The sequence below is a fragment of the Clytia hemisphaerica genome, unplaced genomic scaffold (assembly GCF_902728285.1).
Source record: "Clytia hemisphaerica strain Z4C2 unplaced genomic scaffold, Clytia hemisphaerica genome assembly, whole genome shotgun sequence".
In the NCBI taxonomy this organism is placed as follows: domain Eukaryota; kingdom Metazoa; phylum Cnidaria; class Hydrozoa; order Leptothecata; family Clytiidae; genus Clytia; species Clytia hemisphaerica.
In genome coordinates, this window is record NW_027103721.1 from 453,548 (window position 1) to 468,641 (window position 15,094).

The 15,094-nt window shown below is 34.4% G+C and overlaps 1 protein-coding gene and 1 long non-coding RNA gene across 2 annotated transcripts; both read right to left on the reverse strand.

Annotated features, from left to right (window-relative positions):
• Nucleotides 1–1,669: 1,669 nt before the first annotated feature.
• On the reverse strand, nucleotides 1,670–8,615 carry LOC136804404 (uncharacterized). Its single transcript, XM_067061119.1, has 2 exons — nucleotides 6,873–8,615; nucleotides 1,670–1,693 (listed from the first exon to the last, which is right to left on the reverse strand). The coding sequence occupies exons 1-2, from the start codon at nucleotides 8,613–8,615 to the stop codon at nucleotides 1,670–1,672; spliced, it is 1,767 nt and encodes a 588-aa protein (XP_066917220.1).
• On the reverse strand, nucleotides 4,238–5,369 carry LOC136804320 (uncharacterized). The gene is made up of 2 exons (XR_010846264.1): nucleotides 5,122–5,369; nucleotides 4,238–4,919 (listed from the first exon to the last, which is right to left on the reverse strand). It is a non-coding gene; the product is annotated as an uncharacterized lncRNA (long non-coding RNA).
• Nucleotides 8,616–15,094: the final 6,479 nt, after the last annotated feature.

Below are 15,094 nucleotides of genomic sequence, written 5' to 3' on the forward strand. Positions count from 1 at the left end.
CATGAGAGGCAAAAATTGTCATTTTCATCATTTTCAGAATCGATTGATCCAAAAGTAGTCAATCGATAATATCGATTACCGATTTAATCGGTAGTAATCGATCTGCATCGATGCTAATCGATACGTAATCGATGCTAATCGATAAGAACGTAACCTTTGATATCAATTACACATCGATTATTATCGATTATTAAACATCGATTACCATTGACTACACTTTCTAGGCCGTGAATAGCTGAGAGTAGATGTAGAAACTTTCTCCCGACTAAAGCTCTGGAAGGTTTTGGATTACTGAATTTCGCCTGACCGTGCATGGATTTTGCAGGAAGAGCCCCAGCCCCATACGACCCTCATTGGCCTGCTCAGAGCTTTAGTGTGGTGTGGGCAGCCGCCAATAACCCATCTGAATATCAGTAAGGGTGTTCCTGGCAGCCTTCACTTACGCCACGGCAATTTTCTCCGTCGGGGCATTGGAAATTTCTCAATTGATCGTGAATCGATGAAATCTATGATCATCAATGTGTAATCAATGGGTAATCAATAGAACGTAACTTTCTCCTATCGATTAGTTATCGATTATTTTTCCGTATCGATTTTATTGATTGACTACGCCTGAATTGATATTCGATTAAGATTCTATTACCTTCGATTGCGTTCGATTAGGATTCGACTGCATTCGATTTCTGTGTTAGTCTATGATCCCAATCAAACGCAGTCAAAAGACGATCTAACGCAGTCAAAAGACGATCGAACGCAGTCAAAAGACGATGGAACGCTGTCGAACGACAATCGAATCAATCGAATAATACCCAAAATTTAGACGTTCGATTGAGATTCGATTATGTTTGACAATCGAAGTTCAATTGCATTCGATTTGGTACAAATTGGTTCAATCGTGGATTCCGTTCGATTGAGATCGTCTGGCTATCATATTTCGTTGAGATTATCATTTGAAATGAAAAAGGTCAATCACATCCTAAAAGGGTTACCCAGGATCTGCTGTGACAGCCAGGTTTAACCTATACACCGTAGGTTAACACCCCGGGGTAACCACCCCTGTGTCCCTTAAAAGTACTGGACCATATAAAAGATATGGCATTATGGTCACCATGATGCATGAGAGATTTGGAAATGGAGGGACTAACTTTGAAAAAACAACAGCAATTCGCTGGTTAAAACCACAATACAGGTCTATCTCTGACAACAGAGATGAAAGTATTTACACTTACCCATGGCTTTCTTGTTGTGGCCGATTCCACACATGGTCCATAATCTCCATGTAACTCATGTTGCTTGGAACCTCAATGGCATCCGAAAATGACGTTCGGAAAAAGTTATCGGCAGACATTTAAATATATTTTTGATAGTAAAACAAAGTAAAAGGAATCATAAAAGATCGAAGAACTTGCACGTGCAACAAAACGATAAAAAAAGAAGCCTGAAAAATGCACACGTGAAAGTTTTAACTCTGTTGTGGAGCAAAATGTTACGAAAGCCTCGGCACTAATAAAAAATTCTCTAATCAAAACGCTTCCTTCCCTCAAACAATAATTCAATTCACTTAAATCTAGTTAGGGAAAGTAAAACTAGGTTTTACGTTTATAGTTAATTATAGTTTCTGTTGCTTAAACTTAGTTTAAGTATAGACAAAACCTAGCTTAACTGAGAGTTAAACTAAGTTTAACTGCTTTAACTAAGATTAAGCATAATTATTGTGAGCATCGTACGCCATACACTTAATCTCTCTTTGGGATTACCTAATCTCTGTTTGGGATTACCTAATCTCTGTTTGGGCTTACCTAATTCAAGCTAATCCTTATCTCAGATCTCCTAAACCCTATTATAAGATCACCTAATCCCTCTTTGTAATTACCTGATTCAAGTAAATCTCTTAGAGATTAGAGAACCCTTTTATTATTAGATTACCTAATCCCTCTTTGGGACCAACCAATCCTCATTTGAGATTATATAATCCCGAAGATTTTTTCTTCCATATCACATCATTAACTGAAATCGCTGGGCGGGGAACACCTTCGGCGCTCCTTTTTAACAAAAAGGAAAATCTTTGGTAAGTGGCGGTAAAGGGATTAGGTGATCTTATAATAGGGGTTAGATGATCTGAGATAAGGATTAGCTTGAATTAGGTAAACCCAAACAGAGATTAGGTAATCCCAAAGAGAGATTAAGTGAAGGATTAGGTAATCTTAAACAGTTATTAGGTGATCTCCAAAACATATTAACATGGATTCAGTATAATCCCAATTAAAGATTAGGTAATCTTAAACATGGATTAGGTGATCTCAAAAAGGATTGCCTTAGATTAGGTAATCCCAAAGAGGGGGGTTTCAGGGGGTACCCGATTCCGCAATTCCGCCAATTTTTTCTCCAATTACCCCAGTTGGCACACAACGTTGTTTTAACGTTCATCTAATGTTATATGGACGTTGTGAACGTTAGACAAACGTTGAAACAACGTTGTGTGCAGTTGTGTGCCAGCTGGGTACCGTCAAACCGTCTTAAATTGAACCAAAATTCCGTCACCGAAAATTCCTTTGACATTCAATATTTTTGTCGAAAATTCCGCAAATTTTGAATATCTTTTACCAATTCCGAAATTCCGCAAATTTTTTTGCTAAATTCCGTTTTTTTAAACTCCGTCAGAGAACCAAATTTCCGTAATTCCGTCTAAATTTTCGCCAAATTCCGCCACTCCGTCCGAAAAAGGGCCGATTCCGAAACCCCCCCCAAAGAGGGATTAGGTAATCTTTAATAGGGATTAGGTAATCCCAAACAAAAATGAGGTGATAGTCCCAAAATGATTAATAAAATAGACTAGGAAATGTAGATCAAGCTAGCTTAGTCCCAAAATCGATTGTAAAGAAAAGAAAAAAAAGAAGACATGAGCGTATTCAATTGAAGAACAAGAATGCAAGATCCTAAAGAGAAACCCTATATCGGATTCCTCTTGCATTTGGCCTATAAATAGGCAAGAAAAGATTCCATTTCTTCATAATGTTTAAAACCAAGGGCGACGATGTATGAATGTGACGATTGCGAAAAGATCTTTTCCACAAAAAGCAACTACAATCGCCATGTTGCAAAAGTCCACCCTGAAGAATCTGAAGAGGAAGAAGATGAGGATCATCCAAACAGTGAGTCAATGTCCAATGACGAAGATTCTGATGGCAGTCAACAATCTCAAGGTGATGAAGAAACAATAAATATCTGGGAGACCATGTTCAACGAATGTGAAGAGACTGGTTTATCAATTAATGAAATTTATAAATACAAGATCCCTTTTCTCCGGGCAATGAAAATGAATATGACTCATAAAGCCATCATGCAAGCTTTGCAAAGAGTTAGAGACGAAGAAGATATGGACTTTGAGGAAGCATTGGATTTTGCCATTGAAAAACGTCGGTTTTTGATTCATCGACAAATAATTCAATTTTCAAATGATGAGATGAAAGAATGAAACGAATCGATCTCTGTCTACAGGAAAGAATTTTCGATTTCCAAGGTTGGAAATTCAATATTTTTGGGTTGGAAATTTTGGTTTTATAATTGAAGGTTGGAAATTTGAGCGATTACCTTAAGCTGATTTGGAAAACGTAAATTACCCATAGGTTTTGTAGAATAAACCAATGCCCTTGAAAAATCAAGTGAAAAAAACCCATGTAGAAATGGCAATTTTCCAAGGCTGGTTGGAAAACATGACTTTTTGGGTGGGAAACTTTTATTTTCCAAACAGTTTGGAAATTGAAAAAAAGGTCAAAAATCGATGTGAAAATACATATTTTTGTAAATTTGATACCTCAGGTTGAAAAACTAGACTTTTTGGGTCGGAAATTTGTGTTTCTCCCAAACAGTTTGGAAAACGTTAAAATTCCATGTGGAAATTACATTTTTCTAAGATTGAGACCCTTTCTTGGAAAACTAGACTTTTTGGGTTGGTAATTTGTGTTTCTCCAAATAGTTTGGAAAACGTTAAAAATCCATATGGAAATTACATTTTTATGAAATTGAAACTCTTTCGATTGGTAAACTAGACTTTTTGGGTTGGAAATTTTTGTTTCTCCAAACAGTTTGGAAAACGTTAACTAGCCATAGCTTTCACTAACTGCCACCCGCTACAGATGCCTATTTATAAGCATTTATAAAGACTAATTAATGCTTATTAAAGCTTTTTAATGCTTTATAGCAAAAGTTTGGAAATGATTTGGAATAATTCGAATGATTCTTCTCAAAAGCATTTTCTTTGAGATATCAACGATAAAGCTAATATAAATGAAATATATTTTTTTCTAAAAACGTGAATTACTTTTACAAATAATAAAATACGAATCTTAAAATATTCATTAGCAAAAGTGTCCAGGTAGAGTCAATTACAGATACTAAAACACTCAAAAGACATGCAACTATATTCCAATTGATTTGTAATATAAATGACCCATAGTAGAACCAAACAGCATAAGTAAGAAATGCTATGAGCCAGAAACATAACGAGCAGGAACCAAAAATTGACAGGTAACAACGTACTTAAGAGTTTTTCCAACGGTTTAACAAAGGATATCGTGATCCATAATTGTTTACATTAAAAGGATTTACCAGTAATCTAGAAGCTGTAACAGCGCCGTGTAAAGGATGGAAAATGATATGACGTAACGTGGTAATAGTAGCAGTAACGAGGCAATATTGATGAGCAGAAACCAGGAATTAACAGGAAATAGCGTATCCAGGACTTTTTCCAACGGCATGATAAGGGATCTCATGGACAAAATTGATATGCCAGTTATCTTGCAGTTGTAACAGCAATATCGTGTAGAAGGATGGAAAATGATGACGTAACGTGGTAATCGTAGCAGTAACGAGGCAATATTACGTTGTCAAAGTAAATGAATCCTCTTTCATAAGATAAGCTTAAAAGGAAAATAAGAAACATGAAATTAGATGATAATATGGTGAGTGTACTAAAATTTCCTCAAAATAGTTTACAAGTTTCTTTCAATTTTTGATATTAATTTCCCAAATAGTGCCTGGTTAAGAACACAGGTTAAACATAAAAGATTAATAAAACAAAGTCCTATAAAAGTACATAATGAAAAAATTATTTGTACTTACTGTCAAAGTTCCATAATACAGGCTTTTTAAGCATTGTTGTTGGGAGTAGAGTATGCTGAAAGACGATTGTTGAATTATTTAATTACAGCGGAATTTTGTTGCCAATTTAACCACCAAAAATAATCACTTTTGTCCATATTCATTCATTGTTCTACTATTATCATTTTTATCATTGTTCATTATTGTTCTGTGGTAAAGATTAAACATCAATTCACATTCACATTATTGTAATCAAATTGGAATTTGGAAGTAATAAATGTAAATTCAATCAATCAAATAAAATTTGTACAAAATCATAAATAATACGTAATTTCAATAATTCTGTATAAAAATATAATATTCTTCAAATGTATTATAAAGATAATAAAAAAATTCATGTATTACAAAACAATATAATATTCTATAAATTAGGATAAAAATATATTAAAAAAATGTAAGGATTTGAAAAGTCTAGGCAAGGCTTCTACTCATGATCAAGATATTTAAAGTACAGAGTATCCCATGAAAAATTCCTCTTAAAACAAAAGAATGTTTTCATCTACTGTATTGTTCTGGGGAATTTTTCATAGGACATTCTGTAGTTGGACCGTATTTGCAATCTTTCTTATCTTAAATTCATCAATTTTTTCATGAAAAAAAGTACTAAATAATTTCACTCGTTGGATAAGAATGTATTTCAAAGGAAGAGAAAATAAAGGAGAAAAGAAAAGAAAATATTACTTTTTGCAAAATACCCTTCCCTGCCCTGAGCCCCCCCCCGTGCAATGATTTTGACATGACATATACTAAATTATTCCATCTAATTACTTCTAAGGCTTGTTTCGTGCTGCTAATTCTTCTAGTCTGCTTTCTTCGCGTACTCTAAATTTGAATCTTTTACCGTCGCTCAATTTATTGATTCTTTCGAATGGAAATGATTCAATTACCATGTCATTTAGCTTTTTCACACGTGATAATGCAACATAGGTTAAACCATCCATGCTTTCTTTCTTTCCCAAATCCACTACAACTTTATCCAATGTAAGACCTTGAGATTTATGAATAGTTATCGACCATGCAAGTTTCAAAGGTATTTGCATTCTTTCTTTCTGTACGTTATCTTCAGATGAAGTTTCTATAATAGGCACAATTGGAACACAATTATCCTCGTCATCAAAAAAACTTGGCCCTGTACATCTATCAAATTTTACTATAACAGCTATAGGAAGCGCAGGTGGCAAGTGGTTTCTTTGATATATTATGTCTTTGACAATGCCTAAACTTCCGTTACAAAGTCCCACATCTGACCACAAGTTTCTTGTAAGCATTACTTTGGCACCTTTGGCAAGGAAAACTTCATTTGCTAAACCAAATTCTTCCGAGGATGATTTTGACACACTTGGTGGAGTATTTTTTGCTTTAATGACTGCAATGGGTGATTGTAAAGAATCCAACATTTTCCCATTATGTTCTCTGACAACTTCATTTGCAAAGGATAGCCTGATGCATTTATTATAGTCAACAGGGTTTTTTTCAGGTTGTCTGGTCAAGAAAAAATTCCAGTCTTCCATTGTTGATTTTCCATTTCTCAAATTTTTCAAAGCTTTTCTAAATTTCTTCTGTGACTCATCCTCACCAGCAGATCTCATATTTGCTTTAAGTTTTACGACAGTTCTGAAACAACAATAGGCCAGATAACCTGCAACTGCAATTTCATTTTTTGGAAAAGAATGGTACAATACATCATCCATGACTGGTGGTAACTGTGCAACATCTCCTACTAATATGATAGATATTCCACCAAACAAAGTTTCTAATTTTCCTGTTGCTTGACGACAGCGACTATCTATCCAGCCTAGCAATCTTTGGCCTACTACAGAGAATTCATCAATAATAATATACTCTATGTCTTTAAGGTCAGTTTGTAAATTGTCAAGTGATTTTCCTTTCAGTTCATGCTTTAACTTGCTTCGAATTGGCAATTTGAGAGTGCTGTGCAATGTTCTTCCATTAATATTAAAGGCAGCAATACCAAAATAAGATGTCAATAAACACTTTTTGCCAAGGAGTTTTTTAATGCAATTTATTAAATATGACTTTCCACTTCCTGCAATCCCAGTGATTATCATTTGTAAAGGGTCAGCATTTATATTTTGAGCATGATCATGTACAATATTGTAAGCTTGGAGCTGCTCTGCATTTAAGTTCTCAACTTGATATTGACTATAATCTGTGGGATTATCGTTTTCAAAAGTCTTTTTTTTCTCTTCAATCCAAAAGGGCATTGCATTAATTTGATCTTGAGTATAAGAATCATAAGAATCAGTCCAATATTGTTGATTTTCTGTAGAAACATTATTGGGCATGGAATTCAGGTCTGCTATATCCATCCAATCTTCACGTAAAAAAATATTTTCACTTTCTTCCTCTTCATTTTCTTCATCTTCAACCTGATATTCAAAATTGTTTGCATTGATGTAATGCCTTTTCCAATTTGGAACTAATTCTCTTCCTAAAGAGCTGTTAATGAATTCTTTCCATTTCTGGCAATATGTCTCATTTGTTGCTTGTGAACCTTCCCAGAGACTGTCTACAGAATCATTCCATGGTTTGTACTTGATCAATTGGAATTTACAAAACAAAGGATAACTGTCACTCTTTGGGTTTGGACTATAATTTGGAAAAGTACGAACAACAACTGCTTTTTTCCTCTTTTGAATCTTTTTGTCTTTAGCACTTATTTTCCAGTTCGAAACAAAATCTATGAGGTTACTTTGCCTAATCTCATTGTCTTCATAAACATATCTGGAAGCATAATCATCTAAGAAAGAGGTTTTGGTTTCAACGCCATCATTGTCAATTTTCATTTGTCTTGATCCCTCAAGAGAGCAACTTACAACATCAAATGAAGAGCAATGTAGTTTCAAAGACATAATTTGATGCATTACTTCTTGAGCACTAAAGTCTCTTTCACCGACAGATTTGATAATCAGTTTTCGAAAAATATTACCAGAAGTTTCCTTTCCTGAAAGATTACCAATGACAGATGTAAACGCTTCTTTTGCGACATCAGAAATCTTTTCTCCTTTTGACGCATACTTAGCAATATAATTCAAGCAAGCATTGTGGTCAAGGATAATTTGTATATCGCAATTAGCTCTCCATGATTGTAATTGAAGTTGTTGATGTCTATTCATTCTAGAATCATTTCTTTTCAGAACAATGTTTGGAACATACTTTTCACCGCCTCTCTTCAATTTTACTTTTTCAAAGGTTAAATGTGTTTTCTCGCAGCATTCAAAAGGAAATTTAAAACGACATTCCTGTTTGTCATTCTTAGTTCTTAGACAATAGGCTGAACTACATTTTGTATGCCGTTGCACGCTATTTGCTAGATCTATGTAATCTTGTTCTAAATCCTCTTCAGGTATATCCTCAAGTCTTTTTTTGCATGGATGAACATTTGGCTTTTCCCATTCATCAACAGGTCCTTCAATTGGATTCATAGCTGTCATTAAAGAATCTACATAATCACAGATTTGCCTTTCAGCATTGTTTCCCTCGATTACAGCAAGATTTAAAGAGTATTATTTTCAAGGTCAATCTCTGTTTGATTTGATAAAGTTTGTTGAGCCAAAAAACCTTGCAGAGCCTTCTCAGTCAACTCACATATTCCCGGATCATCTTTCAATTTTGCTAAACCGTGACAATGTATAGAACCACGCATAACAGCAAATTCAAACCTATACCAATGCCATTCTGCATTTAAAGATTCATATAACCAATGTTTTACAAAACCTTTTACTCGTTCAGTGAAGAGCCAATCTACTATATGAGGATTATCAACAATGTTTTGTCTAAAATCAGCAGATTCAGATTCGTCATTTGAAGAAAATAAATCATGAATGTCTGGCCAGTGAAAATCAGCCATACTCAATGTCCAAAATATAGTTGGCGTGCCCATTTGCGTTATCGTGGCTTTTAATTTTTCCTTGACATCGCACCAATAGGCATTCGTACCTGTTACATTCTTTGAGTATCTTTGTAGTTTTTTAATTACTACGTAGTGATCATTATCCCTAACAAGATCTTGTAAATCTTCAATGCTCAAATTAGCTTCACCTGGGTTTTGCTTGATAAAAAAATTTCCTTGACTAATCAATCTTTTTCTATACAGCATATTGAAGCCCCAAAAGGAAAATCTTGGATGAGATGCAAATCTATAAAACCATTTTCCTTTGTCATCAATTTCGGCAAATTTGATTAAATGTTTCAATTTTTCAGCATAACTCTCTGTTTCACTTTTTGCTATTTCTCTTATGATTGCAGGATTAGTTGGGTCACCTTTTGTGTCTGGAAACAATGTTGGAAATGCAAGACTTGCTAAGTAGGGAGTATTGAATTCACTAAGTGGAGTACTTCCTATATCAACTTCAGTTTTTGTATTCAAAATTTCACTTTTTGTTAAGTCAGCTTCCTTTGCTTTCTTTAGTTTGGATGGTAAGAAACTTTTCATTTCAGTGTTTTTGTCAAAAACACGTTCATCGTCATCATCATTAACTGGACCTAAATCTGGTAGTTCTTCGCTTTCACTGACATCTTCATTTTCCTCGTCACTTTCATTTTCTTCACCACACTCAATATCATTTTTCTCATTCATTTTTACGTGCAAGTCTGGTAAATCAATGAATCCGTTTTCAGGCAGCTTTTGTAGTCTTTCCATATCCATATTGATTTCACTATATAGAAAATTATTAGGTTCACCTTGTTCATTTTTTCCTGTCAGCCATAATAATGCCTGGAAAACCTTTTCACGTCTAACGACAAGTTCTTTTGAGGTATTATTTTTCCCATTTATTTTAAAAATCATTATAGGAATGTCACTAGGCTCTCTTGGCAGAACATCTGCAATTTTTTGTACATTGTGAGGCAAATTCAAAACGTGACCTTTATAAGCTCTCTGACCTCCTCTTGGTCGGGTGTACACTTGCATTACAGGAAAAGCTCTAGCAATAAGCATTTCTTCAATTTGTGTAAGACCTTTGAGTGCTTCTGGCACTGGACTTGGTTTCATATTATTCTCAGCACTAAACTTTTTTGGAGTTCCTTTGTCTCTTTTGCAACGCGTACAAATATAATCATCAACTGAGTTTCCTTTTGAGGTACTTTTTATCGGCCACGATTCAAAACATGTTTCACATTGAGCAATTGAGAATTTCATGGATTTCTGAAAATCTTTCATGTTTTTACTCATATTAATGTCAGTGTCTTTTTCTTGAGATTTTGATTTTTTCTTTTGTTTTTCGGATAAATATCTTTCTTTTCGCTGCTTTGAATCATATTTTTCTTTCCGTTGCTTTGGATCGTAGTTTTTTTTTCGCTTTGTAGAATCATATTTTGCCTTTTGTTTTTCAGGGTTGTAAGATCTTTGATACTGTTCTTTTCGTTTTGTGGGTTCATATTTTGCCTTTTCTTTTTCTGGGTCATAAAACTTTTGATGTCGTAATTTACGTTTCAAAGGGTCATATTTTACCTTACTATTTTTGCGAACAATTTTTTTGTCAATTGCTTTAAACAAATCATCAAATTTTCCTTTTTTATTACTGCTATCACAAAGACCTTCGTAATTGACAAATTTTCTCTTTCGGTTTGGGTATTCTTTTTTAATTTTGTCTGTTTCAATATTTTCCTTATTGACCGTTTCTTGTGGATTAGAATTATCAACAACATTAGCAGTTGCATCATGCACCACAAAATCTATCTCCTCGACAGTTTTTCTATAAAAAGCAAAAAACCATCCACCTTCATTTTCTGAAAACATTGCATTAATATTTTGGTAAAATATTTTGTCAGGCTTTAAATCATCAATGTACACCCATTTGTTTTCAATAAATAAGCCACATGCAAAGTGGAAACCTAGATTTCGAACAACAGCTTTTAATTTATAGGTATTCCCTTTAACTATAATCTGATCCAAGAATCTACAACTGTTGTGAATTGTAGAACTAAATTCTATCAACAAATAACATGGAAGGTCAACAGATTGATGCTGGGCAGGAATATTGACAGAACAAATATTACAATAAACTTCTGTACTTGGATCAAGAGCTCTATTCACACAATCTGGCCAGTTGTTTGGGTCAATAGTAATCTCTGGATATAAAAAGTCTGTAAGAAGAGCAACAATGATACCTGTCTTACTTTGTCTCTCGTTATCACAAACAGGGCAAGGTCCTCGAACATCAAATCTTGTTTCAAACAATCTTTTCTCTCCTTCTGATAATATCATGAAAAGGTTATCTGAAAAAAGCTCTGTAAACTGTGCATCACTATTTCTGTTAGCATACGTACCACAATTTTCAATAATTTTTGACCAAATTGGTTCTCGTATTTCATCAGGACCCTGCCGACACACCGGACTTAACGAACACCGGACACGCGAAAGTCCGGTGTAAAATGAGAATTCTTTTTACCACCGGACAATCTCTACACCAGACTTAAGGAAGTCGTATGTTATGTCCTGTGTCGGAGAAGGATATTTTTTCCACCGGACAATCAAAACACCGGACATGACCAGTCCGGTGCGTCCGGTGTTTCTTAATTTTTTGTTTCATAAATGTCCGGCGTCCAAAATTCCCTGTTTGCAACACCGGACTGACACCGGACTTATTGTGTCCGGTGTAGTGAAAGGATACTTTTTGCCGCCGGACAAATACACCGGACAGTCCAGTGCGTCCGCAGGGTCCTATTTCATCCAGCAGTCTAAACGCATTACTCTTGACATCAGTGATATCGTTTTCAATAGGAATTTCCATTGAACCACTTATAGTAAGCAAAATGGCAGTTTGAACGTCCGGGACAAACTGTTTTGGTCGAAAAATGAATCAATCTGAATGTCTAAGACAGGAGACAGATTGTAATTTGACTGTCAGCAAATTCACTGATTAGTATGTATATATATATATCTTGTTTATTCCTAAAGTCAAAAGTAAATGCGTTTTGACTGCAGGAGAGAGAGCTTGTGTCTAAAACTTTAAGAAACTTCCAGATTCCAAATTCTTCCACGCATGTACAATGTACACCTTTCCTGAATGTTGACCAATTCGTAAGTCTGATTACGTAATGATTTAATCTTTTAACCATATTTGGTAAAAAAATTTGGATTTGATGTAATCTTTTTACTTTTTGGTGAAAATCATTACGTAATCAAACTTACGCACTTCAAGAATCGGACAGAATTCATGCAAGCGGATCAGGCGAAATAAAAACCCCAGCCAAAAAGCAGAGTCAAATGCCCGCGGCGCTTGCTATAAAAAATACTACTGTCCGAGAAAGAAAAACAAACAGTACCGAACATTTACGGAAGAGACTAACTACGGGTAGGATTGCGCGACAAAACAAAACGCGCAAAGATTCGAGATTCCAGTCCAATATCTATGCGTGAAACTATGAGTGCCTCCTCGTCGCTGCGCTCCTGCGGGGGCAAAAATCCATGTGGAAATTACGTCTTTGTAACCATTTTCTGCGCATGTCCTTTGAGAAAACCACAAGCGATTTTTCGCTCAAAACTGTTTTGATGTATAGCTAACCTGGATATTAAGCTATCACTTTTTGGATTTTGGCTTTTTTCAAACTGAATTTTCGAAATTTCCAACCTTGTTTAGCTTGGATTTTGGCTTTTTTCCAACTGAATTTACAAAAATTCCAACCTTGTTAAATTTGTATTTTGGCTTTTTTCCAACTGAATTTACAAAAATTCCAACCTTGTTAAATTTGGATTTTGGCTTTTTTCAACCTAGATTCCCGAAAATTCCAACCTTGTTAAATTTGGATTTTGGCTTTTTTCAACCTAGATTTTCGAAAATTCCAACCTTGTTAAATTTGGATTTTGGCTTTTTTCCAAATGAATTTTAAAAAATTCCAACCTTGTTAAATTTGGATTTTGGCTTTTTTCAACCTAGATTTTCGAAAATTCCAACCTTGTTAAATTTGGATTTTGGCTTTTTTCCAAATGAATTTTAAAAAATTCCAACCTTGTTAAATTTGGATTTTGGCTTTTTTCAACCTGGATTTTTGAAAATTCCAAGCCATGGAAAATGCAAAATTTCAAACTTTGGAGAATGTCCCACATTTCCAGGTTGGATTTTTCATTGGATTTTATCTTTTTTCCAACTAAGAAAACTTGAAATTTCCAACCTTGGAAATCGAAAAATTTTTCCTGTGGTAATGGACACTTGTATTTTCATTAAAGCTCTGAATATATTCCTCTCTGATTAGATTCTACTTGTATTTTATTTCTTTTATTCTTTAAGTCAATCATTTCACCCGAGGTCAAGCATTTAGAGTAAGGTAGGGTTAATGAAACATCATGATAATATATATGATGCTTTAAGTTTCAGCTACGTACGTTGTTTAAGAATAAAAGTAATGAATTTGGGAACGTTCGCTTTTTGAAAGTCTTCAAGGTATTTTATTGAAGTTATTTGAGGCTTTCGTCAAGCTCAACTGCCTTAATGTAAGTAAGACTAAAAAAAGTGAGTTACTTTTAAGGCTTTGCTGAATGAGAGTATTATCAAGTTAAAAGCGAAGATGTACTCAATGTACCATCACGCTCACTACAAAGATAAAAAGAAAGGTGTAAAGAAGTGTACGAACAGGTGGATTATTTTAACACGCTGATTTATTATATTGATGACATTCATTTTTCTATAAGAGATCAATACATATATAAAGACAACAATTTGGTTATTTCATTAGCTTTATTTATTTATTTCTTTTCTAATTTTATGTAACGGTATATTATGAGTAATAAAATAATTTAACAATTTAAATATTTTAAAATTAATTGTTCAAATTTCTGACCCTTTGTTCATCAACTAAGAGTTCTTGTTTGGAATATTTGATTTCACCATTCATCTGTAGCGTCTTGTTGCAAATTTCGTTGGCTTCCTCTTCATCGACCACTTTAAGGAGATTCGAAAATGCATCTTCTACAAATTGCTTTGTCTCCGTTGTGAGACAGTAGTGATGAAGTTGACTTTGGTAGTCCTCCAAACACCCTTCGCACATTTCTGGCCGCACTTGCAAGACTTTTTCTTGCATGATCTTAAAAACACGTTTTGCATTTCATTCTTGAACTTCTTTCGTTTCCATTCCAAAAGATAACCAGTGACATTAGCCATGAGAAGATCAGCTTTGTCAGGAGAGAAAATGATTGAGTTGGTATGTTGCCCACTAAGTTTTTGAGTTATGATTTTTCAACATTGAAATTTAAGGCTCGGTCATTCTTCCACCTTGAAATTCTGTTCTTGAAATACCGTTTTTTCTTTGGAGCATCTGAACAGGATAAACTTATTTTTTGATTTTGTATTGCCATTGTTTAACAGAGAGATAGAGATAGTTTGACAGAGCGTAAAAAAGATAAATCCAAGGGAGTAAAGAAATCCTCTAGTAGTGAACCAAGTATTCCAGATCTTAGAGCAAACTCGAACCAAGCTCATTTTTCTCGCTAATGAAAAAGACAGAATATTTACCCATAGCTTAAATTAGATTTCTGGGAGCACATTTTCAGCATTATTCTTCACACATTGAGTCGTTTTTCACACATTGAGTCGTTTTTCACACCTTGAGTTGTTTTTCACATCTTGAGTCACTCACTTTGAGCATGCTGTGCCAGCTCTATCATAAATCTTCTACTTATTGTATTTTCATTTCAATAATTTTGGTTATCAAACATTTATTTATTTATAGTAATATATTTCGCAGGTCTATTGACCTCTATGAAATAATCATATTTATTTAACATTTTGTAGGCGCACAGTTGGCCTCTAAATCAGTCCTCTTTACAATATTTCATTTTCAGTAACGCGTAAGTCACAGCAGATCTTCTTGAAATAGAGTCTAGTCCGAGGACTTCCTCTAACCTTTATTTGACTGCCATCCTTTTGTAACTTTGTCTTCTCTTTTGCGTTCCTATGCCATTCTTTGATGGTTT

Bases quoted from the DNA above. Each gene is read 5' to 3' on its own strand.
- LOC136804404 (XM_067061119.1), bottom strand. From the start codon at position 8,615: ATGACAGCTATGAATCCAATTGAAGGACCTGTTGATGAATGGGAAAAG. The intron at 1,694-6,872 runs GTTGCACAGTTA...GCTTAATCTTAG, and splicing joins CTATCATATTAGTAGGAGAT to TTAAAGCAGTTAAACTTAGT.